Below are 23746 nucleotides of genomic sequence, written 5' to 3' on the forward strand. Positions count from 1 at the left end.
GGTGAAGAACCCGGAAGTGCACCATCCTGCCTCCGTTCGTCCAAACACTGGGCTCAAGCAGTCTTCCTGCCTCGACTTCCCAAAGTGGTGGGATTACAGGCGTTGAGCCACCGCGCCCGGCCCCTGTCGTGATTCTTAATTCTGAAAAGAATTGATTGGGAGACGAGCCATGGAAGGCCTGTAGCCACAGAGTTCAGTTATGTGATTAATAATAACACATAGTGCCCCTTCCCATTTTGCCAGGCATTAAGTATGTTCGTGGATCCCAAATCGAAATCCACGCATAAGCCAATTCGCTATGTAATTGTTTTCAATTCCACTTTCCATGGTTAGGTTCTAGCATTGAAAAGAAAAGCTTCACAGCCTGGAGTGAAACGAAACTGAATGTCCTTGAAACCATTTGACGGAGGAGCAATCTTAAAAGACTATGACTTCAGTCAGATGGTTGGATTTTAACCTTGGCAACGTGGACTTTTAACATGCCCAACTGTTGAGTTAACTTGTACAAGGAGAATGTATGACTTATGTCCTCCCAGTGCTATAAAGACTGTTTAAGACTTAGATACAGGATAATATGCTCCAACGTTACGACAATAAAGGCAAGTTTCATCCTCCTATGTAGAGGAAAAATAATATACTGAGCCTATGCAAACGTAACTTTCATGACTATCAGTTGAACCATAAATGTGAATAATTTTGTGTTTGTGTAAGTAATGGCTTAAAAGGACATTTTTAGTCCTAACTTCATTATCACAAAACAAACTTTAGATTCTGTAACAGCTTCTTCAGCTTCTTGTTAGACATGGATGTAAACCACATTCTGCTTTTTTTTTTTCTTTCTGACTTTCGGATTTCTAAGAAACCATTTCTGAAAAGAAAGCATTTTGGTATGCAAGTGCAGACATTTGGCCGGGCGCCATGGCTCACGCTTGTAATCCCAGCACTTTGCGAGGCCAAGGTGGATGGATCACGAGGTCAAGAGATGGAGACCATCCTGGCCAGCATGGTGAAACCCTCTCTACTAAAAATACAAAAATTAGCCGGGTGTGGTGGCGCGTGCCTGTAATCCCAGCTACTCGGGAGGCTGAGGCAGGAGAATTGCTTGAACCCTGGAGGCAGAGGTTGCAGTGAGCCGAGATCACACCACTGCTCTCCAGGCTGGTGACAGAGCAAGACTCCGTCTAAAAAAAATACAAAAAAGAAAGAAAATGCAGAGATTTGAAGCAAAAAAACTATAGATTTCTTAAACATTTTTATGGTATTTTAGAGACAGAATTATCCTACTACTTTTAACTAAGTGGAATGAATGTATTTATTTGAACATGGCTCTTGATATTTTTATTGGTTTTGCTTCTTTGAAATTTCAGAAAACTTTATTTTTTTTTTTTTTTTTTTTTTTTTTTTTTTTTTTTTTTTTTGAGGCGGAGTCTGGCTCTGTCGCCCGGACTGGAGTGCAGTGGCTGGATCTCGGCTCACTGCAAGCTCCGCCTCCCGGGTTTACGCCATTCTCCTGCTTCAGCCTCCCGAGTAGCTGGGACTACAGGCGCCCGCCACCTCACCCGGCTAGTTTTTGTATTTTTAGTAGAGACGGGGTTTCACCGTGTTAGCCAGGATGGTCTCGATCTCCTGACCTCATGATCCACCTGTCTCGGCCTCCCAAAGTGCTGGGATTACAGGCTTGAGCCACCGCGCCCGGCCCAGAAAACTTTAATATTGAAGTTTTCAATTTGTTAAAATTTACTTTTAACTTACTTTTAACACCGTTCTTATGAACAATTTACCTGACAATGAGACTGTTCTAATATTTTAAAAATATTTTTTCATATTTAAAAGTTTTATTTGCTGATTTGGAAATCTAAAATTTTTACAAACTGAAAGGAAAGAAAACTAGCCACAATTATCGAAAGTATTATGATTGATTAACAGAATACAGTTGTGTATTACCTAAACAGAAATCATACTAATGTACCTGTTGATCTATTAGAAAAAATACGTTCAATTACATTTTGTAGGACAGGCGCGGTGGCTTATGCCTGTGATGCTAGCACTTTGGGAGGCCAAGGCAAGTGGACTGCTTGAGTCCAGGAATTTTAGTTCAACCTGGACAACATGGGGAAGTCCTGTCTCTACAAACAATACAAAAATTAGCTGGATGTGGTGGTACACATGTGTAGTCCCAACTAATGGGGTGGCTGAAGCAAGAGGCTCATTTGAGCCAAGGAGGTCAAGATTGCAGTGGGCTAAGATCATGCCTCTGGACTCCAGCCTCAGTGACAGAGTGAGACCCTGTCTGAACCAAAAAAAAAAAGGGGGGGGATTATAACTAATTAAGTGTTCATTGGAAATAACTTCCTTTAATTAAATTGGAATCCCAGTAAAATCTCTGTCCAGTTCAACAAAATATTTTAAAGAGTTCAAGGAAGAAAAACGTCAAACAACTCGGGAATTTAAAAAATAAAACTATAGTATATTTTTAAAAGGAACTATTATAAACTACAGATAATACTTGGAAGAGCTAGGTGTAGCTGTAATTGAATTCAATTTATTACTCATACAACTCTGATCAATTTGTCCATTACTTTTTTTAAATGGAATCTCACTCTGTCCCCTAGCCTGGAGTGCAGTGGTGTGATCTCAGCTCACTACAACCTCTGCCTGCCGGGTTCAAGCGATTCTCCTGCCTCAGTCTCCTGAGTAGCTGGGATTACAGGCACACACCACCATGCCTGGTTAAGTTTTGTATTTTTAGTAGAGATGGGGTTTCACCATGTTGGTCAGGCTTGAACTCTGACCTCATGATCCACCTGCCTCAGCCTCCCAAAGTGCTGGCACCATTTTTTAGCTTTTCTCAACCTTTAAGGTAATGCCCATTGTGATTTTAGTTAGTTGATCAGTCTCCAGACTAGGTGTGACTGATACATTTCCCATCAGAAAATTCTCCCTGCCACATGGTCTGAAATCAATATGATCTCCTTTCATAAATATCTATTGAGAGACCAACAATTTTTTGATGCTGTAAGTAATATAAAAGAAATTCACGTCTCGCTCCTGTCATTTCGAAAAGTATGTTGACAAGTTTCTGACAAAGCTGCTTTATGTTTACAAAGAGAAGCCATGATATACTGAGTTTCAAAACATTTACTGGATCAAAATAGCCATAGGTCTGTGACTTTGGTCTTATTCAATCAATGAGAATTGACCTCTCTTCTGTAGTTTAGGGCTCAATGTGACCAGCCTTCCTACATTTGATAAATGCTCTTTCCAACAGGTACTTCAAAGCTTCCATCATCAACACATGTAGTCCTTGAGGGGCTTGGCTGCTCAGTGGCAGTCATGGTGGCTTATAAATTACCCATTTATAGTAGGTTTTTGGCTTTTGAAGCTGAGTCAATTTCTTGAAGTTTCTGGTCCTCTCTTCTCTGGAAACAGCTTTGCCCCTCTTTACTACAGTTCCATTCCTTCGGGTGGAACCTCTTACATTTCCTAAACACCTGAAATCTTCACTCCTCCCTTAGATAAAAAACTCTCTTGACATGTCAGAATTTGGGTCACTTTAGTTCTTTCCTCACAAATGACTTCACTATCCTATAGCCACTCCTTCAGTACATGTATGATAATACTTGTATGATGATACTATCTAACATTTACAGAGGACTTTGTTCTAGCACTGTTTAAAGCACTCTACCTAATTTGTTTGGTTTATAGTAAAATTATGAAGCAGGAGCTATTATTTGTATTTCACAGATGAAGAAATTGAAGTGCAAAGAACTTTAATACTTTGCCTGAGGTTGCAAGAACTGGAATCTGCACCCTAGTAGCTTAACACCAGAGGTCAAATTCTTAACCACTGCAAAGATATAGACTGCCCAAGAACCTTGCTAAACTTCAGTCATACATTAATACCATTTTCTTTGCAAGAATCCATGTTGTTTGTTCCTTACTTAGGTGGGAAGGATATGTGCAAGATAAGGTAGCCAGGGATTTAAGTCTGGCAACAGTTGGACTGCTGGGTTTTCAGAGAAGTGTTCCCCAAAGCAAATTATGGTGCTAATTTCCAGTGTTCCATGAGCACAGCAAGAAAAATGGGAAGCTCTCGGTAAGGTATATAGTATTATTTCTAGAAATAAAGATGAACCAATCCAAGATTGGTTTTTTGTTTGTTTAATCCTGGCAGTATTCTAAACTAAATCATATTTATTCTTCCCTTTACCTTCCATACTTTTTTTTTCTTTCTTTTTTTTTTTTTGAGACAGTCTTGCCCAGGCTGGAGTGCAGTGCCACAATCTTGGCTCACTGCAACCTCTGCCTCCCAGGTTCAAGCAGTTCTCCTGGCTTAGCCTCCCGAGTAGCTGGAACTACAGGCACGCGCCACCATGCCTGGCTAATTTTTGTATTTTTAGTAGAGATGGGGTTTTACATATTGATCAGGCTGGTCTTGAACTTCTGACCTTGTGATCTACCCGCCTCAGCCTTGCAAAGTGTTGGGATTACAAGTGTGAGCCACTGCGCCAGGCCACTTTCCAGATATTATAGGCCATAATTTATTGTGTCTCAAATGCCAAATAAATTTGAGAAGTTTAGACTGGAGCTGCTGTACTGATACAGGTTTGGATTTATGGGTGAATGGGTGACTACAGGTGTCATATTATTTTCATAGAACCACGCAGGGTTGAAATTCGGAAGGAAAGAAGTTTCCTTGAATGGAGATAGCCAGAGTCAGAAATAAGACCTTTCTTCCAGGATCAATCTGAAATAACATTTTGACAAGTAAAAAGAGGCATGCCTGTCATAGAAGAAATAAAAAGGCAACCTGGAAGAACAGAAAAAGGGAGGTCTACATAGAAATTAGTTATGGTTTACCTGGGCGTGGTGACGGGCACCTGTCATACCAGCTACTCAGGAGGCTGACGCAGGAGAATCGCTTGAACCCAGGAAGCGGAGGTTGCAGTGAGCCGAGATCATGCCATTGCATTCCAGCCTGGGTGACTTGAGGGAAGTGATCACCTAAATCAGTGTTTTATCAACCTTTTAAAATTATCATCCTCCTAAAGAGCCTTTCTAGACATTTTTTCCCATTAATTCTCCCATACCCCTACCATGAAATTAAATGCTCAGGAATGATTGTTTTGGTAAGGTTAAGCTTTGGAGTTCCACAAACTAAAAATTAAGAATGAGATTGTATCAAAGATTATTTCAGTCCCCACTGAGTTCCCCACACCCTAGGGAGCCATATCACCCATATTAAGAACTTGTAGCCTAAATAAATCTTATATGAGTGTATTATTCATGGAGTTGTTTTCCACTGCTTACATAGCACATCTCGACTATGCCAACCTCTGATTTGTAATATGCTTTTCTTGGATCCAGCCTTAGGATACCAAGAGATATCTTCATCAACATTAACTGTCATTACAATAACATCTAGTCAAGAATAGTCTAAATGGCCGGGTGTGGTGGCTCATGCCTGTAATCTCAGCACTTTGGGAGGCCGAAGTGGGTGGATCACTTTGAGCTCAGGAGTTTGAGACCAACCTGAGCAACATGGTGAAACCTCATCTCTACTAAAAATACAAAAATTAGCCAGGCATGGTGGTGGATACCTATAATCCTACTGGGGAGGCTGAGGCAGGAGAATCACTTGAACCTGGGAGGCGGAGGTTGCAGTGAGCTGAGATAGCACCACTGCACTCCAGCCTGGGCGAAAGAATGAGACTCCATCTCAAACAAACAAAAAAAGTCTAAATGTCCTCAATACTGTCCGTGTGTGGCACTAGTGAAGTAATTTCTGGCCATTAGTGGTGCTATGGTCACCATGAAATTGAGGCTACAGAAATTCCTTTGGAAATGTCTGATTTAGACATTTATCACTTTCAGATGTTTTAGCCATGAAAGAATCTCACGGATTTATTGCAGAAATATGCGATGGTCAAAGACAAGGTATTGGCTCTAGAAGCCAAATTACTAGTCTTTATCCTGGCTTTTTATTTGTGAGACCATGGAGAGTCGTTTCAACCCTGGGAACCCTGATTTACTCTTTAAAAACAGAGAAAATAGGCTGGGTGTGGTGGCTCACACCTATAATCCCATGGGAGGCTAGGCAGTCAGATCACTTGAAGTCAGGAGTTTGAGACCAGCCTGGTCAGCATGGTGAAACACTGTCTTTACTAAAAATACAAAAATTAGCTGGGCCTGGTGGCACATGCCTGTAATTTTAGCTACTCTGGAGGCCGAGGCAGGAGAATCTCTTGAACCAAGAGGTGGAGGTTGCAGTGAGTCAAGATCCCACCATTCCACTCCAGCCTGGGCGACAGAGACTCTGTCTCCAAAAAAAAAAAAAAAAAAAAAAAAAAAAGAAAGAGAAAATGATAAACACGTTGCAGGTTGTTGCATGGTATATTGGTCACACATTATTTTCTACTCTTTCTGGTAAAGAGTTGGTGTGTCATAGAAAGTACCTGTTCTGTGTGTGTGTCTGTGTGTATAATTCGGTGTGAAAATTAAAGAGAAACAACAAAAAAAAACCCTTTCCTATAGTTATGTGTAAATTAGCATGGTGTGCTGCAAAAAACGTGTCAAGGTGATAGGAGAATTATTTTGACTTTCCTGTACAATTATAAAATGATTCAGTGAGTTTGGTTAGGTATCCTCCTTCTCTGAATCTATATCCCTGTCTGCTTATGACCAAAAAAAAAAAAAAAAAGAAAAAGAAAAAAAAATCATGGCAAAGGTCTCTCAAGCTCTAAAGAATATGTCAACTATGATACAAGTAGCAGTTAGCCTTATAACTAACTGTAAACACTATCTGTGGATTTTAAGGTTTACCTGAGCATTGGCTATTAACACACCACTAGCCTAACTTTCAAAAATATGAACTCTATAAACTTCACAACTGAAGTCAGATCTGTATGCCTGAGAAAGGTAAAATCATTTCATGAAATCAAACGGTGGTGATGCGCCCAAATTCTGGCCTCATCCTTTAATTGGAGGACATCCGGCAGGACAACAACTGGGCCCTGCCTTTTTTCAGGCAGCAACATCTTCACTCAACCCACACCATTTGACAGTTCCCCATTGCCCCTGGCACCCAGCCCTTCGGTACCAGGAACTAAATATCCTTGTCCATTCCGCCAGCGGCCACTGCCTACTTAACCCCGAGGCAGGTGAAAGCGCCTCACGCAGAGTTAGGAACCTCCGGGGGCGTGGCGTGGCGTGGCGTAGCGTAGCGTTGGGGAAACTTGGGCCTGCGGATTGGGGTACCGGAAAGGGAGGGGTGGACCGCAGGCGCCTGACGTGACGTAAGCCGGAAGCGACTTTCCGCCGAGAAATAGGGGCGCGTGTTTGGAAATTGGTAGAAAAGATAATGCGAGCGAGCTGCTGTCAGCCTGGCCTGATCTGCTTCCGTTTCACCACAGATTCAGTTATTAAGCATTTTTTTCTTTTTTTGGTTCTTTGCAACGTGAGCGGCATTGGGTCAGTGATTTCCGTGAGCATCTCCACGAGAAAACATTACCTCGATGAAGTGCGGTGGAAGCCAGGCAGCCCCTTCTAATCGGCTAGGCTTGAGAAAGCGTCTACCTCTGCATTTCTGAAATTAACTCAGCGTGATTGGCAAGATTTTCCGGAGCATCTGGTGTCAAGACACTCGTCACTATTAATTCGGAAAGAAAACACCGTTTTCCAGCATTTCTTTTGGTGGAGAACTAAACAACAGGAAAAATGTCTATTTTCCCTAAGATATCTTTGAGACCCGAGGTTGAAAACTATCTTAAGGAAGGCTTTATGAATAAGGAGGTAGGTCAGGTAAAGATGTTAGATGATATTTTGCAAAAACTCAAATATTCACACACTCGAGAGAAATAGAAAAAAGTGTAAAGGAAAATCTTGACAGCCATCGTTTCTTACTACTTGTCAAGTTTAAAAATACCAATATGTTTCTACAGGTATTAAAGCTTACTGAGATTCAAAGTAAATAAGGTATATGTTTTAACATTTAGGAGTGGAAAAGAAGGGGAAAAACGCATGTGTCTGTCAAGCATGACACAAAGGGTTACAAGGATGAACAAGAAAAAGTCCGTGTCTTCAAGAACTCAAGTCGAATTTTAAAAGAGCGCTAGCTTTGGCTCTCAGGTGAAAAGGATTCTGTAATATTTTGAGTGCCTCTTAAATGTCAACAGTTGTGTTAGGTTATTTGCATCTTTACTCCTCACAATCTTAGAGGTTTGTTCCTATTTTAATAGATAAGAAAACTGACTGTTAAAGGAATTGTGTAACTGACCCAAGTTGACACGGCTATCAAGTAACTATTGAAATCTGGAGGGAAAGAGTTCAGGTGTAATGAACAACGGTACAGCTTTATGAATCTCAGGCACTTGATTTGCATTCTAGTGCCTTGTAAATTACTTTACGTGGCTTAATCTCGATTTTTCTCTTCTGTGAAAAATTGAGAATGGTTAAAAATATCTTACCAGGTTGTGTTAGGATCTTAAACGTAAGTAAATACAAGTAGCATTGTTTTGGCATGTAAGTCCTCAAAAAATGTTAATTTTGTTTGCTAAAGTCCTCACTAAATGTTGATTGTCTTTGATTGCAAAGCCTGTTGTCTATTCCACTTTACCATGCTGCCTTTGAGCAACTTTGTTTTTTCTAAATCTTTAATTTTTTAGTCAAATTAAAAATATTTTACCAGGTTGTTTTAGGATATTAAACGTAAAAGAAAACAACTAGCATTGTTTTGGCATGTAAGTCTTCAAAAAAATGTTAATTTTGTTTGCTATTGTCGGTGCCTGCCACGGAAGTCCTCAGTAAATGTTGATTGTCTGATTGCAAAGCCTGCCCTCTCTTCCACTTTACCACGTTGCCTGTAAGCAAATTTTTTTTGAAATCCTTAGTTTTTTTTAGTCAGGTTAACACCACTTAAATGTTGCCCATTTTTGAATATGTTATTGAAGCCATGCCTTTTAGATTTGATTTCTATGTTTCATTTCCAAAGATTATGTTGAGAGACTAGACTGTATGGAAAGATAAAATATATTCTGTTGATTTCAAGGGACTTAAAATATAACGCACATATTAAGAGAAGTAGGGGCATTCCACAATTTTTTTCAGCAGATTTTAAAATGGAGAACATTGTTTTATAAAGAATATCCAAACATCTTTCTTTTGACATTCCTTCTGCCTCAGAGCCTCATCAATGGTATGGTTTTACAAAATGGAAAGCTATGCCTTTGTGAAAAGTATTGAAGGAAAAGGAATATTAAGTTTTATGCCTTTTTTTTTTTTTTGAGACAGGGTCTCGCTCTGTTGCCCAGGCTGGAGTGCAGTGACGTGATTAGAGCTCACTGCTGCTTCGACCTCTGGGACTCAAGTGATCCTGTCACCTCAGCCTCCCGAGTAGCTGGGACCTCAGACAGGGGCCACCACTCTGGCTAATAGTATTTGTATTGTTTGTAGAGATGGGGTTTCACCATGTTGCCCAGGCTGAAAGTTCAGCTTTGATAAGACTAAACCTTGAGAAAGTATGAATACTTTTAAGGCTAGTGGATGAGTAGGCTGACAAGTGGTTTGTGAAGATTCTCTAAAGCAGGGTTTAGTCAAATAGGAAAAAAAAAAATATGTTATTTGAAAAGGTTCGGTTAATTACAAGGGAATATTGTTGTTTGAGTCTTTATACTGTCATATCTGACAAGTGTCTTTGCTACTCATCTTTTTTGGACAATATATATTTGTTACATTTAATAATACCGTATTAAAAAGCTGATGTCCTAGGGGAATCTTTGTATGACAGTGACTATATCAATGTTACTTACTCTTTAAATATTGGTGTTTTAAAAGGATACCACCCAGTTTGTAGTTCGCTAACATCTAGCTAACTTGGATAAAATGTTAGCTCTATAGAGATACTGTAATGGTAATGCATTATAAATAGACTGAATTTTTGAATTTATGTGAGTAAATGTAGCAGATATTAATATTTGGAAAATGTGCATAATACTTTGAAGTTTAGGCAATGTTTTTCTAAGCCCTTTATTTCAGGCATTTTCTTAGATGTTTATTACCACGTTTAAGCCCAAGAACCCCGTGAAGTATTACTATTTCCTTTGTGCTATTAACATATAAACAATACAGCAAAATAGAATGGAGCTGAACAATTGCTAAGCAATGTTTCATTAGATGGAATGAATATATAGGCATGTTCTGCTGACTATTTTTAATTCTCAGGAAATTTAAACATTAATTTCTTCTTTTTAGATTGTGACGGCTTTAGGTAAACAGGAAGCAGAAAGGAAGTTTGAAACTTTGTTAAAGCACCTGTCACATCCTCCTTCATTCACAACTGTCAGAGTGAATACACATTTAGCCTCAGTACAACATGTGAAAAATCTGTTACTTGATGAACTTCAGAAGGTTTGTGGAAATTTTCTGTCATTTGTACATAATTGCATTTTTGCAGTCTGCCATGTTCTCCATTAAAATCTTATGAATGATATAATACACTTCCAATTTTATAGATAAGGAGATTGAGGATCATGAATGGTAAATTCTTCAAAATTATCCTAGGTGGTAATGCTAGAACTTGAACCTAGTACTTCTGATTCTAAATTTATTCATTTTTGGTGACTAAATAGCTCTTAAACCCCTCTGGGCTGCATTAAACTGGGCCTTAGTAGCTTCATCATTAAAATATATGTGAAGAGGTCCAGTCTAACCTTAAAAACCTGTGGCTTTGTAATAAGCAGCATATAATGACCAGGAAGACAGATGGTATAGCTGAGATAAGCCCAGAGATAAGGAGGTACATACTAAGTACCTGCGAGATTATATTGTTAATTGACATAAAAAATAGGTGTTGGGCCAGGCGTGGTGGCTCACGCCTGTGATCCTAGCACTTTGGGAGGCTGAAGTGGGTGGATCACATGAGGCCAGGACTTTGGGACCAGCTTGGCCAGCATGGCGAAACCCTGTCTCTACTAAAAATACAAAAACATTAGTCGGGCATGATGGCGCATGCTTATGATCCCAGCTCCTCAGGAGGCTGAGGCATGAGAATCCCTTGAACCCAGTAGGTGGAGGTTGCAGTGAGCCAACATTGCAAGACTGCACTCCACCGTGGGTGATGGAATGAGACTCTGTCTCCAAAAAAAAAAAAAAAAAAAAAAAAAAAAAAAAAAAAAAAAAACGTGCTGAGCGCCTTATGTTTCATAAAACCAGGAAATTACAACAAGATAATTAATCTGAATCTATTTTCAATGTAAAACAGCATGAGACTTTTTTTCATCCAACCAATAAAATAGTTTTGGCAAAATATTCCTCTTACAGATGAAAACAGTATTATAAAATGGCATTTATGGCCGGGCGCGGTGGCTCAAGCCTGTAATCCCAGCACTTTGGGAGGCCGAGACGGGCGGATCACGAGGTCAGTAGATCGAGACAGACTATCCTGGCTAACATGGTGAAACCCCGTCTCTACTAAAAAAAATACAAAAAACTAGCCGGGCGAGTCGGCGGTCGCCTGTAGTCCCAGCTACTCCGGAGGCTGAGGCAGGGAATGGCGTAAACCCGGGAGGCGGAGCTTGCAGTGAGTTGAGATCTGGCCACTGCACTCCAGCCTGGGCGACAGAGCGAGACTCTGTCTCAAACAAAAAAAACAAACAAAAAAAAGGCATTTATGACTTCTAAGCAGAAAAGTATTTGAGTTATCTTGTTTATATTTTTTTGAGTTACCTTGTATATACTTTTTTGCTTTTGAAAGCTTTGCCTTATATGTTTCTTACACTGTACACTGAAATGTACCTCAGAAGAAATGTAGGATGTGGAAAAATAGATGCTGAGAGGTAGCACATAAATTGCATATTGTAGTTATTCGGTGACTTGTAACATGTAACTGGTGGGTGTCAGCAGACTCATTTCTGCCTGATTTGTATCTGAACTAAACGCAAGAGGCAACCATCATTAAAGGGTTTCCATTTGTAAATCACAAGCTGTGTTTAGTTATTTGGGAAACTTCAGAAAATTATCACTGAGTCACTTATCCCCTTTTAAAAAATCTCTCTATTACATTTATGGATTCTTTGTCATACTCTCCTTAAGAGCAATTCTGTAACTACCAAGTTGTAAATAGACGACCATGTCAGAAGAAGCAGCAGCTATGGCATCTCAGTGTATGACACCAAACCTTAGTATAATAATTAAATAAGACTTTAAAAAAATTAATCTGATTTTTATTGATAGTGATAATCTTATTGAGAGTAATCACAGGCATAAAACATAAGTAGTTGCCCTAAGCAACTAAAATCATTACTTTTCCATAGTCATGCATATGTTTTCAGCTAACAAAAAGGAAACTGTTCTGAGGCCTGCTGGAAGTATCCATAAGTCAGATCCAGACTTTTTTTTTTTTTCTGAGAAGGAGTCTCACTCTTGGCTCACTGCAACCTCTCCTTCCTGTGTTCAAGCGATTCTCATGCCTCAGCCTTCCAAGTAGCTGGGACTACAGACGCCCACCACATTTTTGTATTTTTAGTAGCGATGAGGTGTCACCATATTGGCCAGGCTGGTCTCGAACTCCTGACCCGTGATCTGCCCACCTCGGCCTCCCAAAGTGCTGGGATTACAGGTGTGAGCCACTGCACCCAGCCTTATTATTTTTTTCTGTAACAAATGATTTCTAGAACCTGGATATTATAGTATTCTAGTCTGGATATACAAGATCCCATGGGCTAGGATCAGTCACTCTGGGCTTTGGGCCCCTTTCCTTGAAGGTTAACATTGTACAGGGAAACTTGGGTCAAAGGCACTAGACAGGAAACTGATGGTAAAGCAGTACCCGATTCTAGCAAGAAAGAGTACTTGGAGGAGGCTTTAGGCTGTGGATTTTCTTTCTCCTTTCATGTTGAAAAGTTCATGTGTCCTAAAGTAATGTTTGTTGATTTCTGTGGTGTAAATACTCACCCGGTTCCTTGGTAGCTACACGCATGACCATGGAATTGGAAAGAGATGCATGCAGTGACTCTCCTGAGCTGGTGTGAGCCGGCTCCCGCACCTGTACCTGCTTTCAGTGTGACAGTCTTCCGGTTCCCTTATAATAGAGAATACTGAAAATCCCGAACCTCTACCATAAACATTTCTTTTCCTCACCAAAACTGACTTGGATGCCAGTGTTAATTGTGTATATTAGGTAGTATTTATTAATAGTAATCTCAGTCTTTAACATCCTATTCAGAAATTTTTCTTAAAGGAATACTATATGTAATTCTATATTAAATAAAAGTTTTTAAAGTAAATCATTTAAGGTAACCACAGTTTGTGTTTATAATGCCAAATAGTAAACAAAATTGAGTCTTATAAAGAAGTCAGGATACTTCAGAATTAAAATAGAGAAAACACTGTTGTTTTGAGATCTTTTGGATTTTTACGGTATCCCGTGGAATAAAGTGAAAGTGCCCCAGAGCTACTAGGGCTTCATGCTGTGGTAGATGATGATACTGAAAAGTTCCGTAAGTTGAAATGTTTCGGATGTATGAATTGCTTTATAATCGTGTTTATTTTTAACAGCAGTTTAACGGATTAAGTGTTCCTATTCTTCAACATCCAGACCTTCAGGATCTCTTACTTATCCCTGTTATTGGACCCAGGTTTGTAAGAACTTCATTTCCAAATTATATTCTTCTCAATAAAAGTTTGTCACAGGGAGCTTTTTAACTGTTCGGTGATAATACTAAGTTTCCCCATTGTTAGCAACTTTCTATAGATAACAGGAATTCAAAAATTTAGAAATGCAGACTTTAGACTCTGTCATGGAAAATAATACAAAAAAAGACTACGAATGGGCCCAAGGACCTTGAGAATAATGTATTTTAGGTCCATTCAGTGCAGTGATGTTTTTCCCCTCCTCTTTCTGCGAAGTTTTATTTCATTTGTTTACTGGTATTTCATATGAATTTTCAGTGCTAAATTAAAACTTTTTTTTTGAGCTGCAGCAAAAATACAGAGTAACCTATTTTCTACTTTCATAGCTGATATGTTTGTAAAATTTTATTCTTTGAGACAGTGTCTTGCTCTGTTACCCAGGCTGGAGTGCAGGGGCACAATGATTGCAGGCTCGAACTTGTGGGCTCAGGCAATTATACCACCTCAGCTTCTGAGTAGCTGGGACTACAGGTGTGCACCACTGTACCTGGCTCATTTATTTTTTATTTTGTAGAAACAGTCTCACTATGTGGCTGGTATTGAACTCCTAGCCTTAAACAATCCTCCCACCTCAGCCTCCCAAAGTATTAGGATTACCAATGTGAGCCATCTCGCCCAGCCTATAAAATTTTATTCATAATTCGACAATTATGTTAAACTACCACGTGCCATTTATGTTCTGCTCTTTTATGTATTTGGAAAGCATATGTTGAAAATTGGAAAATAGGTTTTCAGGCTGGATCCAGTGGCTCACTTACGCCTGTTATCCCAGCACTTTGGGAGGCTGAGGCAGGCAGATCCCTTGACCCCAGGGATTGGAGACCAGTCTGGGCAACATGGCAAAACCCCACCTCTACTGAAATAAATTACAGAAATTAGCTATAGGTGGTGTGCACCTGTAGTCCTAGCTATTCAGGAGGCTGAGGTGGAAGGATTGTTTGAGCCTGGGAGGTGGAGGATACAGTGAGTCACGATTGTGCCACTGCAATCCAGCCTGGGAGACAGAGCGGGACCTTGTCTCAAAAAAAAAAAAAAGGGAAAAATAAGTTTTCATAGTATAATGATTATAATGGAGTTTTATTCCTATGGAGCATTTTAAAGTTCCTAATTATGGTCTAAAGTCTTTTCAAACTCCTGAGAGTTACGATAAATACAGAAATGCTTTTGTTAAAACTTTAATAGAGTGGTAAGCAATAGAGCAGTGGTTTAATAAACTATGATTTGTCCATGCAATGGGGTAGTATATGGCCTTTAATATGGGAGAATTATACATACCAATCAGAGAAGATGTTCATAATCAGTTGTTAAATATCAAAAGCAAATTGCCATACTTGGGATAATTACTTTTTTTGCAATTAAAGTACACAACTATGCATTTATGTATATTTATATACATGTAAAAAAAAGTGTCTGGCACCTGTAACATACCCAGCTTTTAATAGTGGTTGACTCTGAGGAAGTTAGATTGGGAGAGAGGGGAGAAATAAAAGGAAATTTTTATGTGTAATATTTTCGTTTTATGTTTTACTGTAAGAATGTATTTTTGTAATTAAAGTTGATTTGTCTAGGCTTCTCATTCTATTTAATTTAATTTTTAGTTTTTCATCTTCTATTCAGTTTTTTAAAGGTGAAATTTACATACAGTGAAACGAAGAGATCTTAAATGTATAGTTTGTTGAGTTTTGACAACTATATACAACTGTGCAGCCAAGACACACTCCAGTCAAGATACAGCATTTCCATTATCCCAGAAACATGTCTTGTACTCAGCTACCCTACCAGGAAACTGCTCCTTATTTCTGTCATCTGTTAGTTTTGGACCAGTTAGTTGCTAGTATAATAGACCATAATCACAGATCTTTGGCGGTTACTACACTCCTTATGAGGATGCAAAATTGTACTTATTTAGCTTCAAACTTTGGACATTTCTTACTCTGTTAAACACCTCTTCTTTATTCTTTAGTTTTGTTTAGTTTCTTAAAGAGAGAGTTCAATTAGGTTTTTCTTTATAGAAGCAAGTAAAAATTAGAGTTGTACATAAATATAAAAGTAATCATCTGTTACATCTCCTGTCCCACCTCTCAATTTTGTTTCTCTGAGCATCAAATTTGATTTTTTCTAGACCATCTCTATGCTTATATCTGCATACATGAATGCACATGTACAGTCATTTGTACTCATTTTTAGAAAATAGAGACGATTATAATGTTCTGCAGTTTGCTTTTGTGTTTACTTAAAAATATATAATGGATATTGTTCTACAGTTATATAACACTGTTTCATTCTTTTTAATGGCTGCATAAACAGTATATTTTATCATTTAGCTCAGTTTTAATTTTTCTGTCCTCCATTGATAGACATTTAGTTTTTTCCTGTTTTTCATTATTACCTGGTAATAATAATAATAAGTGTTGGAGTGAGTATTTGTGGACTTGCATAAGCATGTCTGCATAACAAAGTGGATATGACACAGAATAACCAGTTCAAAGGTCTATGCTTTTTTTAGTTGGAGACATATTACCAGATTACTCTCTACAAAGTTTTACCAGTTAATGTTTCAGCAGTATATGAGAGATTTTGATGCTTGCATTCGTGACAATACGGGCTATTTTACGTCTCTAAAATATTTGGATGATTTAACTTTAATTATTTTCTTTTTTCTTTTCTTTTTTTTTTTTTTTGAGACGGAGTCTCGCTCTATCGCCCAGGCTGGAGTGCAGTGGCCGGATCTCAGCTCACTGCAAGCTCCGCCTCCCGGGTTTACACCATTCTCCTGCCTCAGCCTCCCGAGTAGCTGGGACCACAGGTGCCCGCCACCTCACCCGGCTAGTTTTTTTTTTTTTTTTTTTTTTTTTAGTAGAGACGGGGTTTCACCAGGTTAGCCAGGATGGTCTCGATCTCCTGACCTTGTGATCCGCCCGTCTCGGCCTCCCAAAGTGCTGGGATTACGGGCTTGAGCCACCGCGCCCGGCCCAATTATTTTCAATACTTACTTTTATGTGGCCTTAATCATCCTTTCATTCTGTTCTTTGTAGTGATCTAGGCTACTCATCAGAACATGAGTGAATGTATAAATACAAATGGTGAGCTATTGCAGGGAAGCCTGAAAAAATTATTTAGGATTGTAAATTCACATACCTACCTTACATTCCTAAAATGAATAAATCAATTCCTTTTTGTTTGTTTTTTTAACTCCTGATTTTTATTAAGTATCTTTTTATTATTTATTATTTATTTTTTTATTTTTTTGAGTCGAGTTTCACTGTTGTTGCCCAGGCTGGAGTGCAATGGCACAATCTCAGTTCACCACAACCTCCGCCTCCTGGGTTCAAGCGATTCTCCTGCCTCAGCCTCCTTAGTAGCTGGGATTACAGGCATGTGCCACCATGCTAAGCTAGTTTTATATTTTTAGTAGAGATGGGGTTTCTCCATGTTGGTCAGGCTGGTCTTGAACTCCTGACCTCAGGTGATCTGCCTGCCTCCGCCTCCCAACGTGCTGGGATTATAGGCTTCAGCCATCATGCCCGGCAAGTGTCTTTTTTAAAAATTTTTTTGTTTTTATTTTTTTTGAGATGGCGTCTCAGTTTGTCACCCAGGCTGGAGTACAGTGATGTGACCTTGGTTCACTGAAACCTCAGCCTCCCAGGTTCAAGCAATTCTCCTGCTTCAGCCTCTTGAGTAGCTGTGGCTACAGGCGCGTGCCACCACACCTGGCTTAATTTTTGTATTTTTAGTAGAGACTGTGTTTCACCATATCGGCCAGGCTGGTTTCGAACTTCTGACTTTGCGATCTGCCTGCCTCACCCTCCCAAAGTGCTGGGATTACAGGTACGAGCCACTGTGCCCAGCCTATTAAGTGTCTTTAACTTTCCATTATGACAAAGGAAGAGGTTCCTGGAGTTAAATTTTCCCTAAAATTCCTATCAGCTAATTTGTATTTACTGTTGTTTCTCTGTTTTTTTTTCTTTTTTTTTTTCTTTTCTTTTTTTTTTTGAGACGTGGTCTCGCCATGTTGTCCAGGCTGGTCTGGAACTCCTAAGCTCAAGTGATCCACCCTCCTCAGCCTCCCAAAGCGCTAGGATTACAAGTGCCACCCACCATGCCTGGCCAGTTTTTTTTGTTTGTTTGTTTGTTTTAACATTGTCAAGCTTTATCACATTGTTATTTCCCAAGTATCATTCACATGAATGCAGTGCTTGCTTTCAGTCCTTATGGCACAGTTTATTTCTCATTTCTTATCTTTATTAATGTCCTTGTTGGTGAGTACAGTCACTTAGCAGATCTCCCGCACCCCCTGCCCTTTCCCGAAGGGTGCCTCTTATGTACTGTGTTACTTTCTTGCTTGAGAATGTCTGCCTGTTGCCTTTATGTTTATACAAGTTGGCTGAGTCTGGTTGTTCCAGGCCACCTAGTGTTTGTTTCCCTTAGAACTTTGTAGACATTGTTTTTATAACCTGTGGTATCAAATGTTATTGTGAAGAAATCTAAGGCCCACCAAAAACTTTTCCTCTTTCTAACAGTACCTTGTCTTCTGCTTGGAGATCTGTGGAATTCTTACTTATTGAACTTTAGACATTTGGCCAGTGTAATGCTTGATTTTGATTATTTCCTCTTAGTTCTTTCTTCTTCGTTTTTTTGTTTTGACACGGAGGCTCACTGTCGCCCAGGCTGGAGTGCAGTCGCACCATCTTGGCTCACTGCAACCTCCGCATCCCGGGTTCAAGTGATTCTCCTGCCTCATGCTCCCGAGTAGTTCAGATTACAGGTGTCCGCCACCACACCCAGCTAATTTTTTGTATTTTTAGTAGAGACGGGGTTTCCCCATGTTGGGCAGGCTGGTCTCGAACTCATGACCTCAGGTGATCCACCCGCCTCAGCCTCCCAAAGTGCTGGATTACAGGCGTGAGCTACCTCACTGGGCCAACTTTGGCCATTTCTTATTCTTAAACATTTCTTAAACACCTCTGCTTTATTTTTTAGTTTTATTTAGTTTTCCTAAAGATATTTCAGTTAGGTTTTTCTTTATAGAAGCAAGTGAAAACTAGAGTTGTACATAAATATAAAAGTAATCATCCATTACATCTTCTGTCCCACCTCCCAATTTTGTTTCTCTGAGCATCAAATTTGATTTTTTCTGGACTGTCTCTGTGCTTACATCTGCATATATGAATGCACATGTACTGTCATTGTACTCATTTTTAGAAAATAGAAAAGATTATAATGTTCTGCAATTTGCTTTTGTGTCACTTAAAAATATATAACGGATATCATCTCATGATTATATAACACTTTCGTTCTTTTTAATGGCTACATAAACTATACTTTATCATTTAGCTCAGTTTAAATTTTCTATCCTCCATTGATAGACATTTAGTTTTTTCCTGTTTTTCATAATTACCAGAAGTGTTGGAGTGAATATTTGTGGACTTGCGTAAGCATGTCTGCAGAACAAATATATCATGTTATGATATGAACACAGAATAACCAGATATGACACCGATGTAACACAGATGACACAGAATAGCCAGTTCGAAGGTCTGTGCTTATTTTAGTTGGAGACATATTACCAGATTACCCTCTACAAAGTTTTACCAGTTTATGTTTCAGCAGTATATGAGATATTTTGATGCTTTCATTCATGCCAATACTGGCCATTTTAGGTCTCTAAGATATATGGATGATTTAACTTTATTTTCAATACTTAATTTTATGTGACTTTAATCATCCTTTCATTCTGTTCTTTGTAGTGATCTAGGCTACTCATCAGAACATGAGTGAATGTATAAAATACAAATGGTGAGCTATTACAGGGAAGCTTGAAAAAATCATTTAGGATTATAAATTCACATACCTACCTTTCACTCCTAAAAAGAGGCTGGGCGTGGTGGCTCACGCCTGTAATCCCAGCACTTTGGGAGGCCGAGGTGGGTGGATCACCTGAGGACGGGAGTTCGAGACCAGCCTGAGAAACATGGTGAAACCCTGTCTCTACTAAAAATGCAAAAATTAGCTGGGTGTGGTGGCGCATGCCTATAATCCCAGCTACTTGGGAGGCTGAGGAAGGGGACTCGCTTAAACCCAGGAGGCAGAGGTTGTAGTGAGCCGAGATCGTGCATTGCAGTCGAGCCTTGATGACAAGACTGAAACTACATCTCAAAAAGTCAATTCCTTTTTTTTTTTTAACTCCTGATTTTTATTAAGTATATATTTTTAAAATTATTTTTATTTTTTTGAGATGGACTCTCGGTCTGTCGTCCAGGCTGGAGTGCAGTGATATGACCTTGGTTCATTGCAACCTTCGCCTCCCAGGTTCAAGCACTTCTCCTGCCTCAGCTTCCCGAGTAGCTGGGACTACAGGCATGTGCTACCATACCCTACTAATTTTTGTATTTTTAGTAGAGATGGGGTTTCACCATATTGGCCAGGCTGGTCTCAAACTCCTGACCTTGTGATCTGCCAGCCTCTGCCTCCCAAAGTGCTGGGATTACAGGCGTGAGCCACTGTGCCCGGCCGATTAAGCCTCTTTTGACTTTCCATTTTAAGAAATGAGGAGGTTCCTGGAGTTAAATTTTCCCAAAAATTCCTACCAGCTAGTTTGTATTTACTGTTTTTCATTTTGTTTTGTTTTGTTTTTGAGATGGGGGTCTCTGTGTTGCCCAGGCTGGTCTCGAACTGAGCTCAAGTGTTCTACCCTCCTCGGCCTCCCAAAGTGCTGGAATTACAAGCGCAAGCCACCATGCCCAGCCAGTTTTTCTTTTTCTTTCTTTCTTTCTTTTTTTTTTTTTTTTTTAACATTGTCAGGGTTTATAACATTGTTATTTCCCAAGTATCATTCACATGGATGTAGTGCTTGCTTTCAGTCCTTATGGCACAGTTTATTTCTCATTTCTTAACTTTATTAATGTCTTTGTTGGTGAGTACAGTCACTTAGCAGATCTCCCGCACCCCTTGCCCTTTCCCGAAGGGTGCCTCTTATGTACTGTGTTACTTTCTTGCTTGAGAATGTCTGCCTGTTGCCTTTATGTTTATACAAGTTGGCTGAGTCTGGTTGTTTCAGGCCACCTAGTGTTTGTTTCCCTTAGAACTTTGTAGACATTGTTTTTATAACCTGTGGTATCAAATGTTATTGTGAAGAAATCTAAGGCCCACCAAAAACTTTTCCTCTTTCTAACAGTACCTTGTCTTCTGCTTGGAGATCTGTGGAATTCTTACTTATTGAACTTTAGACATTTGGCCAGTGTAATGCTTGATTTTGATTATTTGCTCTTAGTTCTTCTCCTTTTTTTTTTTTTTAAACAAAACAAAACAAAACAAAAAACGGAGTCTCACTCTGTCGCCCAGGCTGGAGTGCAGTGACACATCGGCTCACTGCAACCTCCGCATCCCAGGTTCAAGTGATTCTCCTGCCTCAGCCTCCTGAGTAGCTGGGATTACAGGTGCCAGCAACCATACCCGGCTGATTTTTGTATTTTTAGTAGAGATGGAGTTTCACCATGTTGGCCAGGCTGGTCTTTGAACTCCTGAACTCAGGTGATCCACCCACCTTGGCCTCCCAAAGCGCTGGGATTACATGTGTGAGCCACCACGCTCAGCCTGTTTCCTCTCAGCTTTTGATGAGCCACAGTGTAGCTTTTCAGTTATAGGTCTTCCATTATTTCTTTGAATATTTTTCTCTTACATTTTCTGTATTCTCTGTTATGAAGACAGCAGGACTTTGTGTGCTGCGTTTCTAGCACAGATATTCCCTGCATCAGGGATTCCCAAGACAGCCCTCAGGTTCAGTGATTGGCTAGGACTCACAGGACCTAGCATACAGTCACACTAATGTCTAAGGTTTATTACATGAAAGCACACAAAAGCAAAACCCGCAAGGGAAAAGAGGCATGGGGTGAAGTTTGGAAGAAACCAGACACAGGCTGTCTCAGTGAAGTCCCATAGGACGTGCTTAATTCCTCCAGCACCTAATTGTGACATGTGAAATAGTCGTCTAGCAGAAAAGCTCATCAGATACTTGGTGCCCAAGGGTTTTATTGGGCTGGTCCCATAGGCACCCTCTGCCTAGCATGTACCAAATCCCAGACTCCTGAAAGGAAAGCAGGTGCTCCAAATAAACATGCGTTTGTACCTTTCTTGTACAGAGTTTAGGAATTGTGAGCCACTCTCATTGATCATTAGGGAAGGTTTTATGTCACTGTTGGGAACTGTTTCTCATTCCACTTTCTAGCTGCTTAGGTAGCCAAGACCCAACCTCTCAAGCAAGCCTTTCTAAGAACCGCAGTCTCAAGCCTTGTTACTGTAACTTTTTTTTTTTTGTTAACACATTCTTGAACTCCATTCACTGATCTTTTTCTTCTGCATTCGTTCTATTTTGTTTGTTTGTTTTTGTTTTTTGAGAGGGAGTGTCGCTCTGTCTCCCAGGCTGGAGTGCAGTGGCACAAGCTCACTGCAAGCTCCGCCTCCCAGGTTCATGCCATTCTCCTGCCTCAGCCTCCCTAGTAGCTGGAACTATGGGTGCCTGCCACCAAACCGGCTAAATTTTTTTGTATTTTTTTAGTAGAGACAGGGTTTCACCATGTTGGCCAGGCTGGTCTTTGAACTCCTGAACTCAGGTGATCCACCCTCCTCGGCCTCCCAAAGTGCTGGGATTATAGGCGTGAGCCACCGCGCCCAGCCCGTTCCTTCTTAAGCCTCTCTGGGTCACGGGCTCTGTTTCAAAGTGGCTGTCTTGTCAATAGTATAGGAGATAAGTTTTATCTTGTCTATGCTTTGCTTTTCTTATCTGTAAAATGGGGATTCAAAATCCTATCTAGTAATAGGGATGTATTACCTCTCTCTGCTTCTAAATCTTTATTCAGAGGTTTTTTTTGTCCTTTATTTTCTCAGCTGCTAGTTTACTTTGCCTTTGTTCTTTTATCCCTTTTTTAAGGTTTTTCCTTTAATTGCTGTGAAAAAACTTGAAATATTTTTCCTTTTGTTTGGTTTACATTTTTAAAATCTACCTTCTGCCTACTAAGGCTTTTTGTGTATGTGTGTGCCACCAATGAATGCAGAATGAATTCTTTCTGCTTATCATGCATTGAATGGAAACAGTTACAACCTCATTTGCAGTTTGCTCAGTGATGATCCAGAATGGGGGAAACAGCATGCCTATGGGACTAGTCAGATATGTTTTCTCAGAAGTGCTGCAGATCTTCTCTGCTGGCTCATCTCTAGTGCTGGTGAGCAGAGAAGAGGTTCTCTGTGAAGGCTTCACCTGTTACCTTTTTTTCTGGGGGGTATGGAAGGCTTTCTTTTTTGTTTAATCTCTGCTTAGTTAAGTCAGGAGCAACAAAGTTGGTTGCTATTTCTTTTCTCTTTGTTGGGTTGCTTTTAGGCAGTTGATCCGGGTTTGCTAGAGAAAATAACAGATTGTCTGGTTATGCCATTTTTGACAATCCATTTCTTCTTTCAGACTTGTCTCCTCTGAACAGGACACTGACAAGACATTCCTAGATTCTGATTTTTTTCCACCAAGCCTATGGTCCTGCTCCTAAGTAATAAAAGTTTGATTAGGCCCTCAGGAGCCTCTCCTTTTCAGAGACTCCACACCCTGCTGAGAAACTAGGTTTGGCTCAAGTTTCACTATCAGCCAATTTTTTCTCATCATCGGGATTGTAGCTGTTTGTTAGTTTTATTGCAAATGGAATTTTCTCCTCAAGTTTTTTTTCTTTTTTCCCCTCTTTTCATTTCCATGGGATTTAGAAAAAGGAGTTTTCTTCCTCTGATTTTTTCGTAGAACCTCAGTATCACAGTTATTTAAAATATAAATGCATCAGTTAAAGTTTATATACAGTAAACAACTTTAAAAGTAATGCATCACTGAATTACTGGTTTCTTCAGTTTGCTTAAAACGAGATTTAAAATAAAGTTTTGGTTTCTTCAGTTTACTTAAAATGATATTTCATGTACTGGTGAAATATATTTTAATTTCTGGAGGAAGATTTTTGTCTGGTAAATTAGTTACTTTAGGAGATAACTGAATGCCAGACTTCTCTTGATACAGGAGCCTTTAAAACATATC

The 23746-nt window shown here is 39.6% G+C and overlaps 1 protein-coding gene across 4 annotated transcripts in view; it reads left to right on the forward strand.

The window, feature by feature from the left end:
- The first annotated feature begins 5579 nt into the window (after positions 1 to 5579).
- NSUN6 (NOP2/Sun RNA methyltransferase 6) overlaps positions 5580 to 23746 on the forward strand; it is a 90280-nt gene continuing 72113 nt past the window's right edge. For 2 of the 4 annotated variants that reach the window (XR_002733881.2, XM_023223145.2), the window contains exons 1-3: positions 5580 to 7791; positions 10249 to 10404; positions 13552 to 13631. Coding sequence is in view for 2 of the 4 variants with exons in the window: in XM_023223145.2 (XP_023078913.1) it covers positions 7717 to 7791; positions 10249 to 10404; positions 13552 to 13631 (311 nt within the window). In the remaining 2 variants the exon portion in view is untranslated. Of the gene's footprint in view, positions 7792 to 7994; positions 8128 to 10248; positions 10405 to 13551; positions 13632 to 23746 lie in introns of all 4 variants that reach the window. The other 2 variants (XM_023223148.2, XM_023223146.2) reach the window with 2 other exon arrangements.

This window comes from Piliocolobus tephrosceles, chromosome 9 (assembly GCF_002776525.5).
Source record: "Piliocolobus tephrosceles isolate RC106 chromosome 9, ASM277652v3, whole genome shotgun sequence".
In the NCBI taxonomy this organism is placed as follows: domain Eukaryota; kingdom Metazoa; phylum Chordata; class Mammalia; order Primates; family Cercopithecidae; genus Piliocolobus; species Piliocolobus tephrosceles.